At 35.2% G+C, this 24,295-nt stretch overlaps 1 protein-coding gene across 4 annotated transcripts in view; it reads right to left on the bottom strand.

Moving 5' to 3' along the window:
- Nucleotides 1-23,938, bottom strand: part of tpk1 (thiamin pyrophosphokinase 1) — a 62,032-nt gene extending 38,094 nt beyond the window's left edge. The window contains exons 1-4 of one of the 4 annotated variants that reach the window (XM_084102242.1): nt 23,845-23,938; nt 16,762-16,832; nt 11,543-11,617; nt 992-1,061 (exon numbers count right to left, since the gene is read on the bottom strand). In XM_084102242.1, the coding sequence (XP_083958368.1) occupies nt 992-1,061; nt 11,543-11,617; nt 16,762-16,801 (185 nt within the window). In that variant the 5' untranslated portion in view covers nt 16,802-16,832; nt 23,845-23,938. Of the gene's footprint in view, nt 1-991; nt 1,062-11,542; nt 11,618-16,761; nt 16,833-23,708 lie in introns of all 4 variants that reach the window. The other 3 variants (XM_084102244.1, XM_084102245.1, XM_084102243.1) reach the window with 3 other exon arrangements.
- Between the last annotated feature and the right edge of the window lie 357 nt (nt 23,939-24,295).

Raw genomic sequence — 24,295 nt, 5'->3', positions numbered from 1 at the left:
TGCGTATTTTAGGGCATTGTTTACTAAACTTTTCTGTGTGCATCCAATTTTACAAGTTTGTTGCCATGACAACTCAACATTAAAACCCTAACATGACTGTAAAAATGACAAGAACTACTTGCTGACATAATACATAAGTTTGAACAAAATAATTAATTTACTGTGCTTTAAAAAAACATAAGCTGCACAGGCTCATACAGTAAATTCCTCACTGTAATTTTTGCTTTTAACAAATTAAACAAGGGATAAGTCAAAATTACTTTTTGCAGTAATCTACATTAAACCACAAACGCTGTTGATAAAGCTTACCTTGTATTGAACCTGGAATGTTCCTTTAACAAAAGACAAACATTCTCTCCAAATTCATGATCTTTCCAAATCGTCACCTTCCTAAAATAATTTTGATGATCAAATGACTTAGGCAATTATTTTAGTAAGGTGACGAAATGTAAAGACGCCAAAGTTACCAAATTAGTCCATACAACAGTTTTTTTGTTCTTTTTGGAGCTTGACAACTAAACATTTTCTAGGTGACAAAATAACAGCATTTGTTTTTGGAGGGACATGAGGCTAAGTAATAACAGAAATTTAACTTTTGGACAATCTATCCCTTTAAATAAACAAATGCTCTAGTATGTGTTTAGTTCCATCACTCCATGCTTGGAGAGTCTGATATTCAGCTTTATTTTTAGGTGGTAGAATGAAAAGGGGACCCAAACAAAAGAAAACAATTGAAAACCGCTCAGGAGAGGAGAGAAGTACCCAATTTAGAGGCCTGGAGATGAATCTGGCCTGTCAGCCACTGACAAAAGGTGATGGATTAGGAGTTAAGTCCTCTGAAAGCACTCTGGCAAACAGGATACTCCTGAGGCCTCCTACAAGTCCAGCAGCTCTGAGAATGAACATGTTCAATGACACCAGAACCTTGACATCACCAGATCCATCTCTGCCCTCCGAGTCAATAGTGATGGGAGCCAAAATAGGTTCTCACCTCTCACGACGACCCTCCGTGAGCCGGTACAGATGATTGGCACCTCCGTCGGCACATGCCCGGATCTTGGCTGAAACGGCAAAAAAAAGTAACAGGAGGTGCTTTGATGAATCCTTGATCGCCTTCATTACAACTCAGATCTCGGAGCAAAAATGAGTGAAGAGGTAAATATCATTGAAATCACATTATACGGCTATACGTTTGAAGCCATTTCAGAGCCCATCTCGGTAACTGCTGACATGCCGAAATGAAAACAAATAGATTATTCTAGATCATGGCCATAATGACAGTAATGGCTCCCTTGTGCCTTTCGTGAAAGCACTAATCATTTCAGGATGAAGGTCAGTCTGTCCTGTCAGGATCATCATCGATTCTGATAAGCATGGTGAGACTTGTCATTTTCAAGGTAAGGCCAGTGGGAAGCTAAATCCAGTTAAACATGCCACTGGTTTTGACAAGGGATATGACAGCCACATCTACATAATGAATCTTGATCTACACTGTGTAATACTTCATGTACTATATCATATAATGATGTCTTTAGGTATTACCTTTGATGAAAAACAGATATAAATATATAATCTAAAAATATATATACAAATAAACATGAAAATATTTTAAAGTTTTTTATTATAAATCTGAATAAATGATTTTCATTGTACACCTATATATTCATTTATAAAGCATTATAACAACTAAATTATATATAAAAATATATTTATTTAATAGAAACATTTATTTAATCAATTATTGAATATTTATTAAATTATTGAATATATATATATATAAACATAATTGGTATATTTATTACATACATACAAATAAATAAATAATAACATCCTAAAATTATGAAATATACTGCATAAAAAGTGCATAAAGCATAGTCATATGGTATATATATTTATATTTTGCAATATATTTCAGATTTAGTATTATTATAATAAATAATATATAAAACACAATATATTTATAAATAAATATTTTAAATTAAAAAATGCATAATAACTATTAATAAAATTATGAAAAGACGTATTATGATAACCTTTATAAAGCACTATATAAACAGGCTTCAAGTGAAGTGTTACCTGAGATTCGTTTTTAGTTTGTGAATTCAGTGCAGGCTAACACATCTTGGAAAGATGTCACAGCATATGCTCAGTTGGAAACGTACAAAAAAACCCAAAAAACATCTAAAGTGACATTAAAATGATAATCCTGCCGACTTTGAAGTCTGACACGAGCAGAAGTTCAGAAGAAGTGCTCTTGACTTTTTGTAGCTGATGAACGAAAGCACACAGATGTTTCAAGTTTGATTTGATTTATTTATAAAGCACATTTAAAACAACCTTGGTTGACCAAAGTGCTAAACAAGAAATATCTAGGTCCATCCATCCCCAAAATTAAAATAAACATTCACAAGACATTACAAGCACAAGAGTACAAATAGATTTTCAAAAATGAACAATATTGCATAGTCCCAGGTGTGGGATTCACTCTCTAGACAATAGCAAGAAGTAACAAACAGGAATGTAAAATTTTACACTGAATAAATTAGTTATTTTAAACCAGGTGCTTTGAGAGTGACGGCTTTCCTTTGAAGACTTTTCTTCCTTCTTTTATCAAGTAGCTTGGTTATAAGCCTGCAATCCTATTATTTAAACTACACAAACCCAACGGTACTGCATTTAAAAACAAACGACGGTGACTTTTATGTTTTGTTTTGTTTTTCTCACATAAGTTCCATGAAAAAGGGAGGGAACATTTTCCCGGTTGCATGAAACAAAGATGATATTCTGGGACAATCACTCAGATGTTATGCTTATGAGAGTGAGGAATTGTCACAAAGATCGTGTCAAGAAGAACGTAATCTTGTCAGCACAGTTGGTTTATGACCAAGCGTCAAGGGAAGAGAATTGGATCATACGCCTCATGAATAATGGAATGCGTTTGTAAGACACTCCTGCAATCCTAATGGACAGGATGACTTTGGGCATACTGTTAAAACAACTTCTTTCAGGTGAAAGCAAGAGGAGAATCAAGGGAAATGTTTTAAACAGTTAAACACCTGTACTGGTGACACAGAAGGGGGTGGAAGCACTTGAACAACACAAGAACATTCACTTTCAATTTACATGCCACCTTCAATGACTGAATAAAATTCTGCACTCCTGAAAACGTGATAATACACTTTATGAATGCTTGTAAGGGTCATCTTGCTCTGGGTGACATACAAATTACACTTTTGTTGCCATTGTTGTCTGTTCTCCCACTTGTCTAGACTTCTAAACAATGTCTTAGACTTACATAACTCAATAAATCAAAGTCAACCTTGCATTTGTACTGCAGTGTCTGCAGTTTAAAGGCTATTCTGTGGTAAATTACTGATTGACATAAGCTACCGAGAGTCTACTATATCAACAGGGCATTCACTACACAAAAATAGGGCTGTCAATTAAGATCAATTAATCACATGAGAAAAGTCATCAAATGATTATTCGTTTATTGTAACTGAAAAGACGTTAAACGTTTTTTGCATCAAAAAAAAAAAAATCTCATCGTACCAAATTAACGGTATCCATCCATGCTGAGAAAAGCCCCTAAATTAATTTAATGAATTAAGACATTGCATTATTGTGCGTAACATTATTTAAGTAAAGTCTTGAATAGACAAAAAGTGTATATAGTGTTTAAAGTTTATAGTTTTTTTATTTCCATATTCTTGAACATACATATCCATTTTTAATTGTGTTTTTAAGACTTGTATGTATTACAAAATCTTTGGGTCTCTTTCGCACTGATAAGAAAAAAAGCGAGGTGATAGCGCTGGCGCAACCGCCGACCCCAGAGGGTCAAGACAGTATTTTGTACATGTTGTTTTATTGAATTTTTTATTCTAATAATGCATTTTAGACTATTTAAAAGAATGGTTTGTTAGTGCAAAATTATAAAATAATTCATCGAAAAGCAATAAAAAAAAAAGGGGTTCACTCCTCTCTGTAATGACCCATGGACCCACATCAACACGATTACACTGCAAAATCATTTGCTCTTCAGTTCTGAAAAAATGCCTCATGATGATGCATCCAGGCCAGTAATTCATTAGTTCCCAGACAGCTAAATTGGTCTGGCAAAGACATCATTATTTGTTCATAGTGTGATTACACTGGCGTTTTCAATGCAGTCTCGGGAGGTGAATCAAAGAAGCTGTTCTGTAAAGACCCCATCAAAGTAAACAGCATGCAACATCTCTAACTGGAAAAAACGGCGTAATTCAGTCTAGCCGTGAACTACATCTAGGAGCAAGACTTGAAAGCTCCGGGCTGAATGCAAATGACTCATTATTTCAACACCAGGCAAATCTATTAATATGAAGACTTCAATAAAATGAAGACTTAACCACATGCAGAGCACAAAAAGGCAATAGTCTAACATTCATGACCATGAATCTTGAGAATCGACGGCATTTAAACTGCTGCCAGTTCTAAATGTCCTGTGAATACCTAACCTGTGGTTTCAATCACAGCTGCAAGATCACGTGAGCCGCTTCGTCTAAGACTTTGAATACCGATCATCTTTTAGCATCGGTCAAACAGTAAGGAACATTGAGTCAGTGAGTCATTACAATCAAAAAGAAGTTTACGGTGGGACCTCCAATAGTAAACAACCAACCATTCTCACTTTTTTGGTGAGGCAGCATTACGACGCACGAAGATGCTGGAGGGGGTAAATCATCTCTGAATGCTCTTTCACTGAAGCCCTGGTGCAGGACAGATAACCTTGTAAATAAACACTTCATAATCCACCAGCGGTGCTTCCTCTTCCTGTCATGAACTTTTGCTACTCGGTCTGTGTTTTATGGGGGACAAATATTGATGAGGCAGACTTTGCTGTCGCTGATTTAATGTCTTTTGGCAGTGGAAGTGAAGTGAAGCCCGTGGCCTCTGTAAATCAAAGAGGGCCGAGTGGTCAACGAGCAAAATGGAAGGTTAGTTTGCCTTTTAAGCTGGTTTCTTTATCCTCAAAAGAGTGGGTACACAACTTTTAATTTAAGTCTATAATTTTGTATTTACTTTGAAATAGAAAGTTTGAGCAGAATATATTTTCTAATAGCCTTTTTCACAGGCATAAATCATTTGATTCTTGCTGTCTGTTGCAGCATTGGTATTTCTCATTCTAGAGATCTGACTGGACAAAAATCAGTAGAGTACCAGATGAATCATCAATATTTTAGCTCCTTTTTCATGGAAGAGAAAAACTACATTTTAAATATGTAAATTACTGTCCAAAAGTTTGGGGAAGGTAAGCTTTTTAAATGTTTTTGAAAGAAGTCTCTTGCTCACCAAGGCTGCATTTATTTGATCGAAAATACAGTAAAAATATTGTGAAATATTACAGTTGAAATGCAGTTTGAATATATTTTAAAATGTAATTTATTCCTGTGATGTCAAAGCTGAATTTTCAGTAGCCATTACTCCAGTCTTCAGTGTCACATGATCCTTCAGAAATCAAAGAAATATGCAGTTTGTTGTGCTGCTGCTTAAAGGGGACATATCATGCCAAATGCATTTTGTTGTATATTTGGAGTGTTTAGAAGTACAGAAAATATGAAATTATTCTCTTCAGGTGCTTCGTTGATATCTTTATATTCTGTTTTGGTCATATTTTTCAACCTGTTCCGATTTTTCTGTTATCTATGACGTTTTTTGAACTATTACGTCACAGTATTTGCAGCGGAACTGCCAAATAAGGACATCAACTTCCGGCCCAACACTTCGAGCAATCCGCCATTTTTATTTCTCGCTGCAATTTTGTAGTCCAAGCTAAAGAATGCAGAAGTTACGAGAGGGTAAGTTAAAATGTTTGGTTGTTGGATGTAGTAACCCACACGCTTCATTACACCGTTTAATGTAGATGAACTGCCGCGCTTGTTACAGGACGCATGTTTAACTGAAAGAACGAGCAGAGAGAGAGACCCCGTGCGCGCGCGCACTCTCTCTTCGGAGCCAGGCGAAAGTGTAAACAAGACATCACCGTCTCCAAACTAGACGCTGTCTTGCTCTCTCTCCCTCGCACATATTAATCAAAATAAATCGACACGGTGGTAAAAGGTCGGAAGACCAAAGTTTCATGTGTAAATACAGTACACACCATTGCGATACATCCATATGAAGACGTTGTTCTGCAGGTTCGTCGTCTTCATTTTCATCTCGCACCGGCTCCGACTCTGGCTCGAACATGTAAGGCTGGCTGGACAAGTCTTCCGTTGTTGACATTTTGTTAATAACGTGTGAATAAAAAGTTTCTGTGCCGCTAGATAATCATATCTCTGCTATCAAACTACAAAAATGGCCGAACGGGGTGGAGTTGAACCGAGTGTGGGCGGGGTATGAAGTGTCTCAATTGTATTTAAAGAGACCGCACCAAAACGAGTTGCTCTCAGACGCACATCAGAAAAGGGGTCTGTGGAGCTATAATAATGAGGAATTCAGACCCAAGCATTGCAGTTCCGCTTTATATAGACTACAAATGTATGATTTATATGTAAAAAGGAACAATTTAAAAGCATGATATGTCTCCTTTAATAGTTTTGTGGAAACGTGATACATATTTTTACTTGACGAACATAGACGGCCTCAAAGCTATAACAGACATGGCATAAAACGTTGCCACAAAATCATTATCAAGCCCATCAAGTGATCCAAACTCACAATCCGTCCATTGACCAAAACGCTCAAAAAAAAAAAAGAAAAAAAAAAAAGTTCTGCCAATCCTCTATCGCTATATTGCAAAACAAACCATCAAAAAAATAAGACTGTTTCACACTTTCCAATACCGAGGGAAGGATAATAATGATTTCACATACCACGGTGTGTGGGAAAAGGGTTTCTGGACAGGAGAGAGAAATGCTGTACTAGAGTGTGTCTGATTTTTGTGGCACTGTCAATTCTTCAACACACCAAGCTTTTATCAAAACAGGACGTTTGAAGCATTTCCTTCAATAAACCCCAGTGTTAGAGGAAGGTGGAGAGGAACAGCTTACAGGAGACGACTGAGGCTTCCACAAATCCGATTTAGTTTTCAACCTTTAAGACTGACTGTCAATACTGTCAATTTTGCAAGTGATGAAATCTGTTTTTGACAGCGTAGTCAATGCCAGGTGTGATGAATATCACTGATGATGTTAGCAGAATGGCAAGAGACTTTCTCGTACAACAACTAAGAGTGTAAGTGTGGAAGATTTGCCATTGCTCATGTCTACAGTAGCATGACTCACCATAATGCTGAACTAATAAGGTGCGTGAGACAACATAAGTGACATTTTACACACAAATTCATATCCAAAACCGCTGACTCGTACACTCATTTACATTCACAACATAGTGAATGTCTATAGGGTGAATAAAAACGAGTGTAATACAGCTTCATAAAAATATAAATGTAAACATTCTGACTGAGACACAATGCAAAAAATATACAGGGTGGGCCATTTATATGGATACACCGTAATAACATGGGAATGGTTGGTGATATTAAAGTCCTGTTTGTGGCACATTAGTATATGTGAGGGGGCAAACTCCTCAAGATGGGTGGTGTGTACTAATATATACTAATGTGCCACAAACAGGACTTTAATATCACCAACCATTCCCATGTTATTACGGTGTATCCATATAAATGGCCCACCCTGTATATACAGTATACATCTTAAAAATAAGACTGATGTGGTTTGGAAACTTTGGATTCACCAATTAAAAAATGAAACAGATTTGATTTGGGCATATCAATAATGAATTTTCAACTTGTTTCATACCAATTATCTGAGGGAAACTTCTGGCTTTACACTACCATTCAAAACTTTGGGGTCAAAAATATTTTTTGGTAACACTTTGTCACATTGTGTTCCGTTTAACATTTTCATGAACCTTCAAGTTTGTTGTCATTTGTTACATGTCTTTTTCAGATTCCTGTCACAGCTGTCTCCTTGGTAACCGTCATTATTATTTCATCTGTGTCAGCTGTGTTCCTTTAATTATCCTCGTTTGTGTCTGCTTTATCGTTTTAAGTTCATCCCTCTCATTTAGTTGTTCGGTCTTAACATCATTTGGTGTGTGTTGCCCTTTAGTTAAGGGTCCAATTCTCACAATGAAGAAGTTAACAGACTATTGCAACAAGATTTTCACTTGGGCCAATTTAGATGTTATCGGTCACTAGACATTTTTGATTTGGGAGGGTTAGAAATTTTTTACAGTGTACATTGTTTAAAAAAATTCTAATAAATGCTGTTTTTTCTATTAATCAAAGAATCCTGAAAAAAATTATCACAGTTTCCACAAAAATATTTACGGAAGAGGATTAGGGCCAAGCAATAATAAAAAAATAAAACCATCTCGAGATTAAAGTCATTATAATGCGAGATTAAACTCGTTAAATTTCGAGAAAAAAGTCGAAATACAATCTTGAGAATAAACTCATTACATTTCGATAATAAAGTCGTCGTGTTTTGAGAAAAAAAAGTCGAAATGAAATGTAGAGAATAACGCATTCGATCAGTGTTCATTGCATAGCCTACTGATATCAACCTCATCGAGGTTTCGTGGTTTCCCAGGATACCATAAGACACATTATTAATCATTGTTGGTTGTGTACGCCTCCATCCATAGAATGTAACGACTGTAACCATCTATACAGCCATTAATGGCAATGCCGTACGGTTTTCATTTTTAATTTATCAGAGTGCATTTGGACCAGCGCAAGTGTACTGGCGTCTTCTCAAGTGTCTCCTTCGTCGAAATTCCACACCTTGAGGATCAACAAGTTTAATAATGCGTCTTATGGTATCCTGGGAAACCACGAAACCTCGATGAATTTCGTGTTGGACAAAAGCGAGTACATCGCGCAAATTGGACTGATTTTTTCTTCTAAAAAGACCTAGCTGACCTAGACCTAAGAATGTTCTATTCTTTGTTACTGAAAGAAAGTCTAAAATATTGCTTGACTAAGTGATCCAACTCTGCCATGTCCTCTATCAGTAGGCTATGCAATGAACACTGATCAAATGCGTTATTCTCTACATTTCATTTCGACTTTTTTTTTCGAAACACAGACTTTATTCTCGAAATTTAATGAGTTTATTCTCACGATTATTTATTCTCACGAAATGTAACGTTTTTTTTTTCTCGAAACACAACGACTTTATTCTCGAAATGTAATGAGTTTATTCTCAAGATTGTATTTCGAGTTTTTTTCTCTAGAAATTTAACGAGTTTTTTCTCGAAACACAACAATTTTTTTCTCGAAACACAACGACTTTATTCTCAAGATTGTATTTCGACTTTTTTTCTCGAAATTTAACAAGTTTAATCTCGCATTATAATGAATTTAATCTCAAGATGGTTTTATTTTTTTATTATTGCTTGGCCCTAATCCTCTTCTGTAAATATTTTTGTGGAAACTGTGATAATTTTTTTCAGGATTCTTTGATTAATAGAAAATTAATCAAAATTGCTATCAAAGGGAATCATATTTTTAAATATATGAAAAAAATAAATCAGTTATTTCAAATTGTAATAATATTTCACAATATAAAAATGTTTTTACTCTATTACTGATCAAATAAATGCTTCTTCCAAAAAAATAAAAATAAATCTTACCAACCCAATGGTAGTGTACAAAATAGAAATGGACCTGAGTCAGAGTAACTGGCATTTTTATATTGAAGCTAACAAAAACAAGGCTGTGAGTAACAGAAGTACAGAAGGATCAATAATGGGCACACAGGTAACAAACCGGTAACAAACAAACTGCATTTCCTTTCCTCGCAGCCTTGTTTTCGTTAGTTTTGAATTAAGCATGGCAGCTACTCTGATGGCATCTACTAATCCACTAGTAACTTCCACACAAAGCATTTCCGGTTCTAAATTAAGTACTAATGACACAACTGGACTAAGAAAGAAGTGAACTTTTGAAGGCAGTTTTGAAAAGAGTCCAAAAATGTGTTGGTATCTGCAAAGAGCAGTCTTTGATCATCCAGCCCTATAGAGAGCTGCTGGTGCCACAGGCCCATAGGGCTGCACTTCTGAGGCTCACTGGAGGAGGGGTGGCGCGCCCTGCCCCGGTCCCTCAAGGAAACCATCTGGATAAGCTCACCCTGCTCCCAGCAACGCACTCATCGCCCACCTGATTTGCCTCTAGAGCAAAGCTGCATGAAACATGCACAGCAGCTCTGATGCAATGGCAGGGGAGTTATGATCAAGAGTTTTTAAATGAGAGAAAAAAAAAACTAATGCAACATAGTTAACAAACTCTCATCCGCATAGAACCAAACCGGCAACTATCTTAAGAGAAGAGTCTACATCAAATGATTCATCATTTTCTTGACATATTTTACTGCTGAATGGTTTGCTAGCCCTAAAAATCATGTGAAAAATCCTGGACGTAAAAACTAGGGCAATCAAATGAATGCACAAAATGAGTCCAATTAATTACGAAAACATAACGCAATATGAAAATGAATGCAATTAATCATGCCCCCTAAACCTTAGCTAAAAATGTTTTTCAATAATTTATGTTCAAAAATGTTTTTCAATTATTTAGTCATCTGCCTCAGTACTGTAATGTCTAATGTAATGAATAGTCTTCAGTTAAGGAAGTTTCACAGCAAAAATACATTAATAAATTCAGTCAATTAATTAGAATATTGTGAAATGAATTAGATTACATTTTTAATTGATTCCTTTTTGTATATTTATGCATTATACTATATTATAAATAGTGCAAGTAGTGTGTTCACATCAGTGTTATTTTAGTATTTTTATATACTATTATATTTATCAATATTTTGAATATTTTATATTTTCATTTTATTTTAAGTTTTAGTAATTTTGTTACAGGCTTGTCAATTTTATTTAGTGTTTTTTTTATATATATATTTCTATTCAGCTTTAATTTTTTTTTTTCAGTTTCAGTTGTAGTAATCTTAGTGATTCAGCTCATTTTCTTTCAGTTTGTTGCCAATGGTTAATTTTAGATCTAATATTTATATTTTTTTTAATATCAGCTTTATTTCAATGAACGAAAACCATTTTAATAGTTTTAGTTAACAATAACAACACTGGTTCACAGTCAATTCCAACAAGAGAGAACACAGTGCATAATATAAGTGCGTATTGTATAATACATTACAGTACATAATTCGAGACACAACTAGTCATGATCTACAATTCAATACAAGAGCTATAAATCCGGCTGCAATTGAAAATTGTTTGGGATCAACAAATAAAGGTACCTGAAAGTACACAACACTAAAGACAAACAGAAAACAAAAAAGTTATGTAATCATACATCATGCAGTGGGGGATCAAAAAGATGACTAATGCATTATGGTTTATAGCATACAGCGCCTCTATATCTCACCAATTAGGCCTGTCTGACCTTATCTAGAGAGTTCTGTGCCAGCTATCTCACCATTCTCTACTGCAAAAGCAAGCCAGACAAGTACAGACAAGCATCAAATCAAAGGCTGATGCGTGAAATTCATCACAAAATCAATACCTTTACTCCACAGTACATGAAAGTACCGCTCATCCAACGGTTGATTTAGGATAACCAAGCAAATCCTCTGTTTTCCTGGTGAAAGAACACAAAAGTGAACATTAATGGGCAGACATATTTCAATAGCATCCTGTGGTTATGATGTAGTCTCTTTCATTTACAGTGTGCCACTGAGAAAAACACATTGTAATATTTGGTTTAATCTTGTGAGATAAATAGAAGCAGCCAATGAAAACAGCAAAAGTAATAACTGTAATAATAATACACTGTGATAATAATACAGGCTAATCCCTTTGGTAATTGCCTAAACACAAATTCTGATGCATTTTCGCAATTGCTAGATGTGCTTTATGTGTAGCAATTTAAAGCAAACTGTGTGATATTAACAAATCAATTTCAGCTAATTTTACAGATATTATATAACACAAATATATTTCACTTTCATTCTTAGTGATACTACAGGAAATCAATTATAGTCAGTAAAGAACAGATTTTAAATAAATGAATTATTACATAAATAAATAAACAAACAAACAAATAAATGAAAGAAAATGGGAAAGGGGTACTATGAAATAAATTCTTAATCTTACACTTTTTGTAGTAAAATATTATTTTATTTATTTTTTGTTAGAGGCGAACCCTATAATTCCATTGTATTTTTATATAAATAAAATGTTTTACGAAGCAGTGACTAGAAAAGTACGGTAAATAATGGGACGAAAAGGTGCCAACAGGTTCAGACAACCTGATCTCACGGGAAAACGTACACATTCTACGAGGTGGCTAATTCGTACGAATTCATACGACCTCACTCGTACGAATATTTTACGAATTGCCCAACCCCTGACCCCGCCCCTAAACCTACCCATCACATGGGTTTAGACAAATCGTACAAATTCGTACGAGTGAGGTCGTACGAATTCGTACGAGTGAGGTCGTACGAATTCGTACGAATTAGCCACCTTTTTATCATTCGTACGAATTGGTCGTGAGATAGTGTTGGTTCAGAACAATACAGGTTTGCCCAACTCAAACTCACAGCATCAAAGCTCAATGTGTGCATGCAGTGCATCTAACCGCTAAACCACAGTTCTAACATATAATAAGCTTTCTGTCACATATTGATCCAACTATACAGCCTGAAACACTACATAGAAAACAACATAATTTGGTAAATCTATAATTTGGTGTTATTTATATTTCAAGATAATGTCCTGTAAGGCCTCCCAGTACAAAATGCATGGGTTCACACATTTAATTGCGATACATTTCAGAGCCAAGCCACTCACACATTTATAATTATAGTTATTCTAACATGAATCTAATCAAATGTTTCTCCAAACAGCACAATGCTACAATTGAAGTCTCTACATGGCGAAATGCTGGCAGGATTAAGGACATATGTCAGCATTACAGCATTGTTTTTATTGCACATTGTTAGAAAAAGAATCTCCAACATCACAGGATGAGGAAACATGACAAGTGTACGTGTCAAAACTGTCTCCGAATAAATCACAAGTATACTGATGTGGGCGTGAACAGAACACATCTTGTGGAACAGACTGGGTAAATATCAAGGTCTAGAGGTGCGAAAACAGTGTATAAAATAATGAGAGCTATCGCAACACCCTAGGCAGTGGTGAAAGGACAACATCTGTATTTTGCACCAGTTACACAAAATCGGTTTTTCACATTTCAGTCACAGATCTCCTCTTCCTGTAAATTGCATTTTTGACAGCATGCACTTGTAGTAGGGCACCAAGGACATTTTCCACATTTGAATATTCTTCTCTGGGAATTATCAATTGAAATACACAGAAATTATCATATACCAAATGTGGAAAATGTCCTTGGTGCCCTACTACAAGTTCATTAGGATACAACAAATTTGCAATTCAACATATAAACAAGCTGGGTTTGATTAGTTCACAAATTGGAATGAATAGGACATGAAACGCAATTTCTTATTCTAAACAGAGTTCCATTAAACATACATGTATTGAATATGTATGAATTGAAGGATCATAAGGACACGGTGAGACTTGAGAATGGCGTATTTTTGGATTAGGTCAAAAATCTAGGCCATGTCTTCAGTCTTCATTTCACTGAAGGGCTATATAGAACATATCTGAGAAGTGTAAAGTCACATCTTTCTATTCCAGGGTATTTTTGTTCTCATGAGTCTTTTGTCTCGAAATCTTTTGAGTATGTGGACCTTATGGGAAAACAGTGTGAAAATTAAGCACAGCAAGTATACACTAAAACCAGTTCTTTACAGGAGAGATAAGCTCTACTTTAGGAGCAAGAGAAAACAACTTTTAAGTTGAGATTCCAATAAAAAAATGTTTGTATTTCTTGATCTCAGAAAATAAGACAGATATACAGTGCGTGCATAATTAATAGGCAAGTCGATATTCTAAAAATATAGTTTTCCAATTATAGTTAACCAATTCCAAACCACATACTTTTTAATAACTACTATTAATTTTGAATATAATAATTTAGAAGTGATATATAATTGTTAACGAGGGCAGGAAGTGAAGACGCCTTATACTCACATTGAAAAGTCAAAAACTATGAAATGCCCACGAGAAGGATGAAATACTATAGAAAATGCTAAATTAAGATGTGACCATTGGACAAGAAATGTTCATTGGGGCACAGAAAAAACAGGTCGAGAAGAAATGATGGATGTTAACTGCAAAAGATTTGAAAGAGTTTCTGGTGGTTTCACACTTAATTCTTCACCTTTAATTCTTAGTCTCCACCACAGCTTCCATTTTCCAGAACTGCAAACTACCTGCAGTCTCTAGAAGTACAAGGTGTCAGATTCTCTGAGATTTTGCTAAGGCAAGGAATTCTGAAACATGACACACACTTAATAAGAATCACAAGCTGATTGTCATAAAATAGATGAAGACTGACTTTCAAAATAGTTTTATGGACAAATAGGTTGAGAGTGACTCTTGAGGGACAAGCACCAGTTCTAGTCAGACAACAGCGGCGGTGGCGAGGGAGTCACGGTGTGAACTGCTACTAACAATGAGCAAGACGAACCTTTCAGGGAAGGAGATGGACTTAAAATCAACTCCAAAAACTCACTGCCAGATTCAGGAAGATCAATTCTTCAAATACGAGAGGAAGTGGTGCTGGACCCTCAAGAGTCACTGTCAACCTGTCTATAACGCCTTTAAAACAATCAGTCTTCATGTATTTCACAACACTTCAGCTTGTGGGGATTTCAGAATTGTTCCTTAGCAAAGTCTCAGAGAAACTGACACCTTGTACTTCTGGAGACTAGGTTACAGTTTTGTAAAATGGTGGCACTGGAGCCTAGGGCTCCTGATGGTTTCACACCTAATTCTTTGCCTTATTACTTAAAGTCTTTTGAAGTTAATATCTTTTCTTCTTGACCTGTTTTTCTGTGAACCTGCTGACCGAATAAAATTTTTTTGTCCAATGGTCATACCTTAATTTTGAAATTTATATAGTATTGCATCCTTCTCATGGGCATTTAATAGCTTTTTACTTTGTGCGAGTTAAATCTCCTTTTGGCCCATTTTACCTGTAAAATAAAACCTGCTTGATAATTTTTCACTTCCAGCCCTCATTTTCAATTATATCACTTCTAAATGATTAAATAGAAAAGTAATATTTAGTAAGATTGATGTGGTTTGGAATTGGTAAAATGTGCTTGAATAAAAAATATGATCAGAATATTGAATTGCCTATATGCACGGCACGCACTGTAATAATGCTAATCCTCTTCAGGCTTTCGCACTCCACCACTGCAGCAGTGTTGTTTCATCCAATATTTATAAAATATAAATATTAGATGAAAAAGTCAAAACTAAAAAACTTAAACGAAAATTTAAAATGTTGCCTAGGAAACCAACAGAAATAAAATAAGTTTAAATTGAATTAATAAAATATCTAAAACTGAAATCCATATATTAAAAATAAATAAAAAAATTATAAACTTTAATATATATATTTTTAATAAAAATAACAAAAACACATAAAAAAGTAATCGTACAATAATAATAATACTGTAATAATAATAATAACACTGCACTGCAGTCTACAGCCAAAACCGCTCTTAACATTTCTAAAATTTATTCTAATTACAGTAAGAATGGCTGAGCCTAACCTTTTATAGAGAGCATGTTTTAAGAATTCTCACAGCGCAGCACAAGGCCTTTTCAGTCTCGCTAAACAGCACTGTGTGCGGTCTGTGAATAGGACACAGGTTTTAAAATACGGAACAAAAGTTGTACACTTTACTGAATTTGAAAATGACCTTCACCACTTTACCAGCAAAAATGTGTAGGGAACCGGACATAAGCTGATGTTAGTCGTTGAGAATGCATTCATTACTGTAATGACCACAGGCGGTCACAGACATATTGAAAGCATGGCTGCAATTCTTGGCCAATCATTAGAACCTGATTACTTACTTTCTGGTCATGTATTTATGGGTCACCTACCCAGAGAGGGATATAATTTTGAATAAGAAATCTATTATTTTGCTGTAGACTGCTATCAGATTAAATGGGGCTCTGCAAAAAGTTAACTTGACTGGAATCATTAGCTGAATGCCAAACTGCTTCTACAATCCTGTTAAAAAGCAAAAAACTAGACAGCCACATCCAGCATTGCCTGAACTTGGAAATAAATCAGTGTTAATTTGGCTTGTTTTAATAGTTCCTGATTTTTGCCCAAGAAAACAGCAGTTTAAAACAGTTTTAGGTTCATCTATTCTTAGAACTAATAATAAATGTACAGATCTAATAAAAACACACCCAGAAGCCCACATTGTGTGATAAAATATGCAAAACAGAAATTTGCTATTATCAATTACATTTACAAACCAAGTAAATGACTAAAAAAGTATTACACCTGAATAAACACTGTGGAGAAGCATAAAAATCAGAAATGATGGACACAGGAAACCATTTCATTTCTTTGAAAATCTTTTTCTCAGCCATAGTGAATAAAAAAAACACTGAAAGTAAAAGATTTTCATTAAAGTTAAGTTATAACGTGTAAGACAGCACATTATAATAACTGTGAACATGCAAAGTGGCAAATTGTAACTGCGCTGCACTTCTGTGATATATTTATTAACTGTTTATGTTCTTCTGGACAAAGTGTAAATGCATGCATGGGCAAGAATAAATACATTCAGACATTTAAATGGGTTTCAAATGAATAATTACCTGAAGGCAAAAGGCAATCTAATGGAGCGAACTCATCCATGGCCGTGTTTATAATAAGCTGGATTCATCAACTGAAGGAGAAAACAAATAAAAACATATTAAAAGACAACACAAAAAGTTCTTCATCTCTGTAGAAGATCTGGCAAATTAGATGTTCTACTACAGGTTTCTAGCAGATTTCTATTTCTATTATGACAGATAAAGTAATGCACTGAAAAATAAAACACGATAGACCATTTAACGTCTAAAATACAAGATAAAAACTTGGAAGAAACGTTCCATCGCCTCACCTTCTTTCACGGTCTTGCCTACATGAACTCTCGGTCCTGTGAATACTAACTATTCCTATCTAATTTACCTGTGCTCTACTCCTGTAATATGTTACTAGTTTAGCTCATGGTAGTCTCACATAGCCAGATTACTGGTCTGCACAGCAGATTATTCTGATCAGGAACTCGCATGTGTGATTTTGCTCAATAAACAAAAGCTAACATGAGTAACCTTTTAGACAATATTGGCAGTTACATTTGTATTTTTGCTTATTATAATAAAGCCAAAACAGAATCAAACGCTGCATGCCTCCTAGCAACACTAGGAGTGTGTAATTCCTGAATGAATGAGTGTTTTTGAATGAATCCCTTGAGTGAATAATTCAGTGATAATTACCTGTCTATTTTAATAATTTCAGAAAATAACCTTTATAAAATTGATTTTGAAGTGTACTTCAAATCTTAAAAAGTATATTTTTTTAAAAGTGTACTTGCGCTTTAATAGAGAGTACACAACTGTTTCATAACACACAGGTTTTCTGTGACATAGTCGCTTTGGTACATTTCTCAGATCACAACTGAAATTCTCAAAACTACTTACACTACATCATCTCACTTGTACACATCATAAAAGCAGTTTCTCATTCTTTTGAACAAATTGCAAATGCATTAATGCAATAGATTATGAACAATTGTCTGTTGTTTCATACATTATCAATTGCTTATGTCATGTTAATCAAAATGCATGGTTGCCCTGTTTAATAGTCTTACCCCTCAAAAACATCTAGGCATTAGGCTAGTTCATTGCATAAATCATTAAATACAAAATAGTTCCAACTAGTTGTCATAAACTGTCAAGCATATTTTCTATACATTTCTAGTAGACTTTTTTTTTGTAAATGTGTCCTAAATTGATGAATTGCGGAGATGAATTCTGAATTTCACTAATGAAGGGAAATGTAAAGGGCTAGATGGTGTGCAGGGCTATGATGACCAATGATCAACCAGTTCTCTAAAAGAGCTTCAAAAGTAATCTCTTATCACCAAAGGCCAGACGACAGCTACACTGGTTTCAGTTTGTCTATAAATGTATCTTTTTTAATTATCCTCTTTATTTGAAGCAACATTTAGTCCTATATAGGTCAACTTGGCCTGAGACACCTTGATCATCTCTTTTTTTCAGTCCCAAATATATCTAATTTTTTTTTTTTTCACTAATGCACCTTCTCTCTCATTAATGCCCTAAGAGATTATGTATGTATGTGTGCTTGAGAGCATATGTGCAATTGTATGTGTACATGTGTATGTATGTATGTGGTATGTAGGTATGTATGTATGCATGCATGCATGCATGTTTGCGTGCATATGTGTATGTATGTGTATATAGGTATGTATTTTTGTATATGTATGTATATGTAGGTTATATATTTGTTTGTTTTGGTGGCTTCGTCAAATATGGTTCTCTCCTGTAATATCTTATATCATACTATACTGTTTATGTGAATACGCTTTGGACAGAGGTGGGACAGGTTGAGGTGGTTGGTTGTGAGGAAGAGCTTTAGTATGTGCGAGTGTGTTTGGTGCTATCTTGAGGACCCCCTCGAAAACGAGATGTTCCATCTCAAGGGGTTATCCTCCAATAAAATTAAATGAAATGAAGTTCTCATGAAGCTTCATTTGGCAAGCATGTACAGTATGCACAACACAGTAGCTAAGTTTCCATCCACTTGTCAATCGAATTATCTGAAGTTCGGTAAAAAAAACTCATGCGAATAAAGCTGGTGAAAGTGTGTTTCCATCCAACGGCTTTAAAGCGAATAAAAACCTGTGCGTAATGACGTCACATGCTGTTTTGCGATCAAATTGGTATATCGAATTGATTTGAGACATTTTAAGGTGTTTCCATTCATTTTCGCACTGAATCGCACAACATTCAAGCAAACATTTGCGAACAAAGTTTTGCTAGACAAAATGGATCGCGCCATCTACCAACAAATGATCAATATTGCACAAGTTGTAATAGTGTTTATGTGCCAGCTGATAGCGACATATCAAGCTATAATAAGAAAACAACGACGCTATCACATTGCTATGATGATGCAGATGCACGTAAATGCCCGACGATATTCTTCAAATAACGTTTCCATCAGCGTTTATCGCATAAGCCGTATATCGATCAAGATAAAATCCGATGAGACCGAACGTATTTCATTTGAGTCGATTATTCATGAAATTCAATCGAATTTTACTGTTTCCATAAGGCATTTTTCATTCGATATCACTTAATTCGGATAAAAACGTGTGGATGGAAACATAGCTAGTGTTACAAATTCTGACAATGGAAGAAGAACAAGGAAACAAACAGGGTCAACAGGCCGGGAAGAAGAAGAGGAGTAAGGATGAGAGGTGGAAGGGTACGGAGGCAGAACAGTGGAAGAGGTAGAAGAGATCAAAGATTGTAGACATGTTTCTGATGAAATAGGCTAGGGGCCACAATTGTGGACCATGTTCTCAGTCATGACCTTATGGCCGAGGTGGGTCGAAAGGTACACCCAAATGTTGGGAGAACAACCTCAATCACTCAAACATTTCCTCAATCACTCAAACGTTTGTAGACAGAACATGTACACTATACTGTAATACTGTATATGTATTTTATATCATTTATCTTCTTCCATTTATCATTTAAATGATAAATTGGAAAGTTTAAAGCTTCTCGGCCAGAAAGAGAATTTAATTGATTGTTGTATTCTGTCCTTGAAGCAGATATCTTATCCTGGCTGATTATGAAAGCACTGGTTGAGAGGACAACACTTCAAGCTTTATATGCAAGATAAATATTTAATTATTTACTCAACACACAGTGCAAAATGTCATTACTTGGATCAATCCCACTGAGAGTAACAGATCAATGAAGGCAGAGAGGTGCATCCCTAACACTCTGACAAAATGGATCAACATAGCAACTAAAAGGGGCTAATCCAACCTGACACCCACAAAACTATTGATGAAAGTAGAGTGCGGTCAAAAAGACATTGCAACAGAAAATCAAACTCAAGCAGTTGGGCCTTAAAGGAATGGTTCACTTCAAAATGAAAATTCTGTCATCATTTACTCACCCTCAAGTTGTTTCAAACCTGTATGAATTTCTTTCTTGTGCTGAACACAAAAGAAGAATGTCGGTAACCAAACAGTTGATGGGCTTCACTAACTTCCATAGTATTTTTTTCCTACTATGGAAGTCAATGTGGTACATCAACTGTCTGGTTACCGACATTCTTCAAAATATCTTCTTTTGTGTTCAGCACAAGAAAGAAACTCATACAGGTTTGAAACAGCTTGAGGGGGAATAAATTATGACAGAATTTTCATTTTGAAGTGAACTATTCCTTTAAAGGAGCAGTGCACCCATAAATGAAAACTCATCATTTATTGTATTATTTTGTCATTATTTATTTACCCTCATGTCCAATAAAACCTGTATGACTTTCTTTCTTCAGTGGAAAACAAAAGAGACAGTTTAAAGAATCGTTGTGGTAATTTTTTTACCAGCTTCAAAAAAGGATGCAAAACCCCCATAATTGCCCCATAAAATTGGCTCATATGACTCATGCACTTTATTATAATAGTTCTGAAGTCATGTGAAGCCAGTATTGAGTGAAGAATTTAAAGGAATAGTTCACCCAAAAATGAAAATTATGCCATCCTAGGTGTATATGACTTTCTTATTTCAGCCGAACACAATCAGAGTTATCAGAGTCAATCACAATCAGAGTCCATCCATCATAAAAGCAATCCATACAACTCCAGTGGGTTAATAAATGCCTTCTGAAGCGAAGCGGTCAGAGGTCACCCTTCCGACGGAACTTACAACCATTGCCAGAAGCCAATAATTATAGTAATTGCCATTACATTTATTAACCCACTGGGATTACTTTTATGATATGGATGTGCTTTTGGGAGCTTCAAAAACACTAAAAGCACTATTTAATGGCATAACAAAGCTGTGAAGAGCCAGGATATTATTTAATATAACTCTGATTGTGTTAGGCTGAAAGAAGAAAGTCAAACACCTAGAATGGTTTGAGGGTGAGTATTCCTTTAAGTCTTATTATCAATGGCAGATTACGTGTATGCAAATAAACTATTTATAATTGGACTGGTGGCTAAATTGGACTGAAAAAAAAGCCTTGATATAAACATGTCAATCAATCCAAATCCAAATCCAAATTAAATTTCTATTGGACTGAAAAGGGGAGGTGTAGCCCTGAAATAATACAATCAACATTTTCTAAATTGGATTCAAAAATACTTTACACACATGCCCGGTGTATGGAAGCTTGTTTCCGCCACAGAATAAAACATTTTAAAAGATAATTGCGACTTTTTATCTCACAATTGCGAGTTTACATCTCGCAATTCTGACTTTATTTCTTAGAATTGCGAGATATAAAGTCAGAATTGCGTGAAATGAAGTCGCAATTGCGTGTTATAAAGTCAGAATTGCGAGATATAAAGTCAGAATTGCGTGTTATAAAGTCAGAATTGCGAGATATAAAGTCGCAATTGCGTCTTATAAAGTCAGAATTCTGACTTTTTTTCTCGCAATTGCGACTTTATATCACGCAATTCTGACTTTATAACACATAATTGAGAGTTTATATCTCGCAATTCTGACATCTTTTCTCAGAATTGTGGGATATAAACTCACAGTTGTGAGATATAAAGTCCAATTCTAAGGGGAAAAAAGACGTACCTTTTTTTTCTTTCTTTTTTTTCTCACAATTCTGACTTTATAACACGCAATTGCGACTTTATATCTCCCAATTGCGTGTTATAAAGTCAGAATTGCGTGATATAAAGTCGCAATTGCGAGAAAAAAAGTCAGAATTTCACGCAATTCTGACTTTATATCTCGCAATTCTGACTTTATATCTCACAATTCTGACTTTATAACGCGCAATTCTGACTTTATATCTCACAATTCTGACTTTATAACACGCAATTCTGACTTTATAACACGCAATTCTGACTTTATAACACGCAATTCTGACTTTATATCTCGCAATTCTGACTTTATAACGCGCAATTCTGACTTTATATCTCGCAATTCTGAGAAATAAAGTCAGAATTGCGAGATGTAAACTCGCAATTGTGAGATAAAAAGTCGCAATTATCTTTTAAAATGTTTTATTCTGTGGCGGAAACAAGCTTCCATAGTATGCGCACGTTTACATACGTTTTGCCCCTTACGAATGTGTGCATATGTTTTTTTACATCTCATGAACTGCTTAGTGGAGGAGACTGAACATACTATTTACTAAAAAAAGCTTTTCAGACAGTAGCCATGTCATCAAGACAAAATTATTTTTGGAATGCATGTAGGCCTACAACACATGTAAACGGATATGTGAACCATACTTTTTTAGGGTTCATAAACCGTAAATTGCGTTGGATTCATTCCGACAGGTGAAAATTGGTGCAAGCAGACATACAATGAATCAGCTGATTGAGTCCACAAAACCATTCTGAATAAATCATTCATAAATCTGACTTGTCTGACTCTCAAGTTCGACTCATTGCATCAATAAACAGTTGCAGCGGAAAATGATCAATTAGCGAATCAATTCCTCACACAAAGCTACATTATCACTTGACCTCGATTATGGCATAGAAGTCATAGTCTACTTAAATTAGATTTTTATCATTTTTGAATCTGGAAAACCTTGAAAGTTCCCACTGATTGTAACTACATGGAAAAAAATTAAAAATCTCCATTTGTGTTCCAGAGAAGAAAGTCACACGTGTGTGCTTGTTGTATAAGTTGCTTTTGAGAATGTGCAATTATGTACAAAGATGTTATGAGTGAAATTATTATATATTAGGCTACTATAATTACAATTATTAAGTTGTTAACAAGGTGATTCTGAGGGGTAAACACCTTACAATTATCATTATCACAACACAGAAAAAGACTGGTTGAGGGAGGTTTTGTTTTTTTTTTACTTCAAAAGGCAAGACTGTCAGTACAGTTAAAAATCAGCCTTGTCAACGGCTAAAGTGAGTTCTTTCTTTCCTCCATTGTGTTTTTAATTAATTTGGCCCTTGTTGTGTCGTTTTTTTCCCTCTGGGTTTTTTTGTAATTACTTCTATTGAATGAAATTTCAAGGCTCTCTGACTTAGTCTGGGGAAATTCTCTGCTTGACATCAGTTCTTGTTGTACTTTAAAGAAGAGCCAGAGTTCATTCTAAGGTTGAGTGCCCAAATAATTTACAGTTTACAAACTTTATTAACTCCCTCATTATGTGTACAAGTAAATCACACAAGTGCTTCTTCAGGGACAGAATGTATTTTTAATGGAAGTCAAATATCATTATCTAACGTTACAGCTTTCAGCTCTGGCACGATTTCACTCAAATCTTTGGCAAAGCTCACTACTTCATCAATTTTGCAGGCCGAGTTTAAAGCAAACCTCAAGAGATATCGTAAAGAAATGATTGCATCACGAAGATTAATACATACAGAGGATGAACTATGAGAAATAATCCGTCCATAAAAGTGATGGAGAAGAAGATAAACATGCCATCAAAGTGTACAGCGAGAGAACCCACAGCGACAAGCACTTACTGAACTTGACATATGGCTCTGTCTCAAAACCTAGAGAGCAGACTAACTTACCTAGACAGCAGACGTGTGCGCGTTCAGCGTTTGAGTAGAAAAAAGTTTTTTTGTGTTGGCATCAAACGCGGATAACATCGCTGTCTAGGTAGTCAGCTCGCTAGGTTATTAGATACAGCGTGTCTCGTGTACTCACTCTGTGAATGTGTATCCAGCAGCAAGCGTCCAGTCCACATTTGTGTACAATCAACGAGTGCCGAAGAAAGCGCTTGAGCTCCAGAATACTTGTGTGACGTTTGTCACAGCGACATCTAGAGGTGGATTGTATACCTACACGGATCCCATTGAGGTCGTCTTCCAGAATGCGATGACAGACAGACAGATAGACAGATAGACAGATAGACAGATAGATAGATAGATAGATAGATAGATAGATAGATAGATAGATAGATAGATAGATAGATAGATAGATAGATAGATAGATAGATAGATAGATAGATAGATAGATAGATAGATAAATCAATAAATGCAGTTTCTTTTAATTAATTTCTGCATTTCTTATCTTTTCTATATGTGTTATAATATAAACTGATAACCTCAAAGAAGGAATCATAGTGGTTTGATATTTAATTTCTGCTGTTGTCATT

This window comes from Abramis brama (genome assembly GCF_963993115.1).
Source record: "Abramis brama genome assembly, chromosome: 24".
Lineage (NCBI taxonomy): Eukaryota > Metazoa > Chordata > Actinopteri > Cypriniformes > Leuciscidae > Abramis > Abramis brama.
The sequence above is the reverse complement of the archived record's forward strand: the minus strand, read 5'-3'. Positions and strand labels throughout refer to the sequence as shown.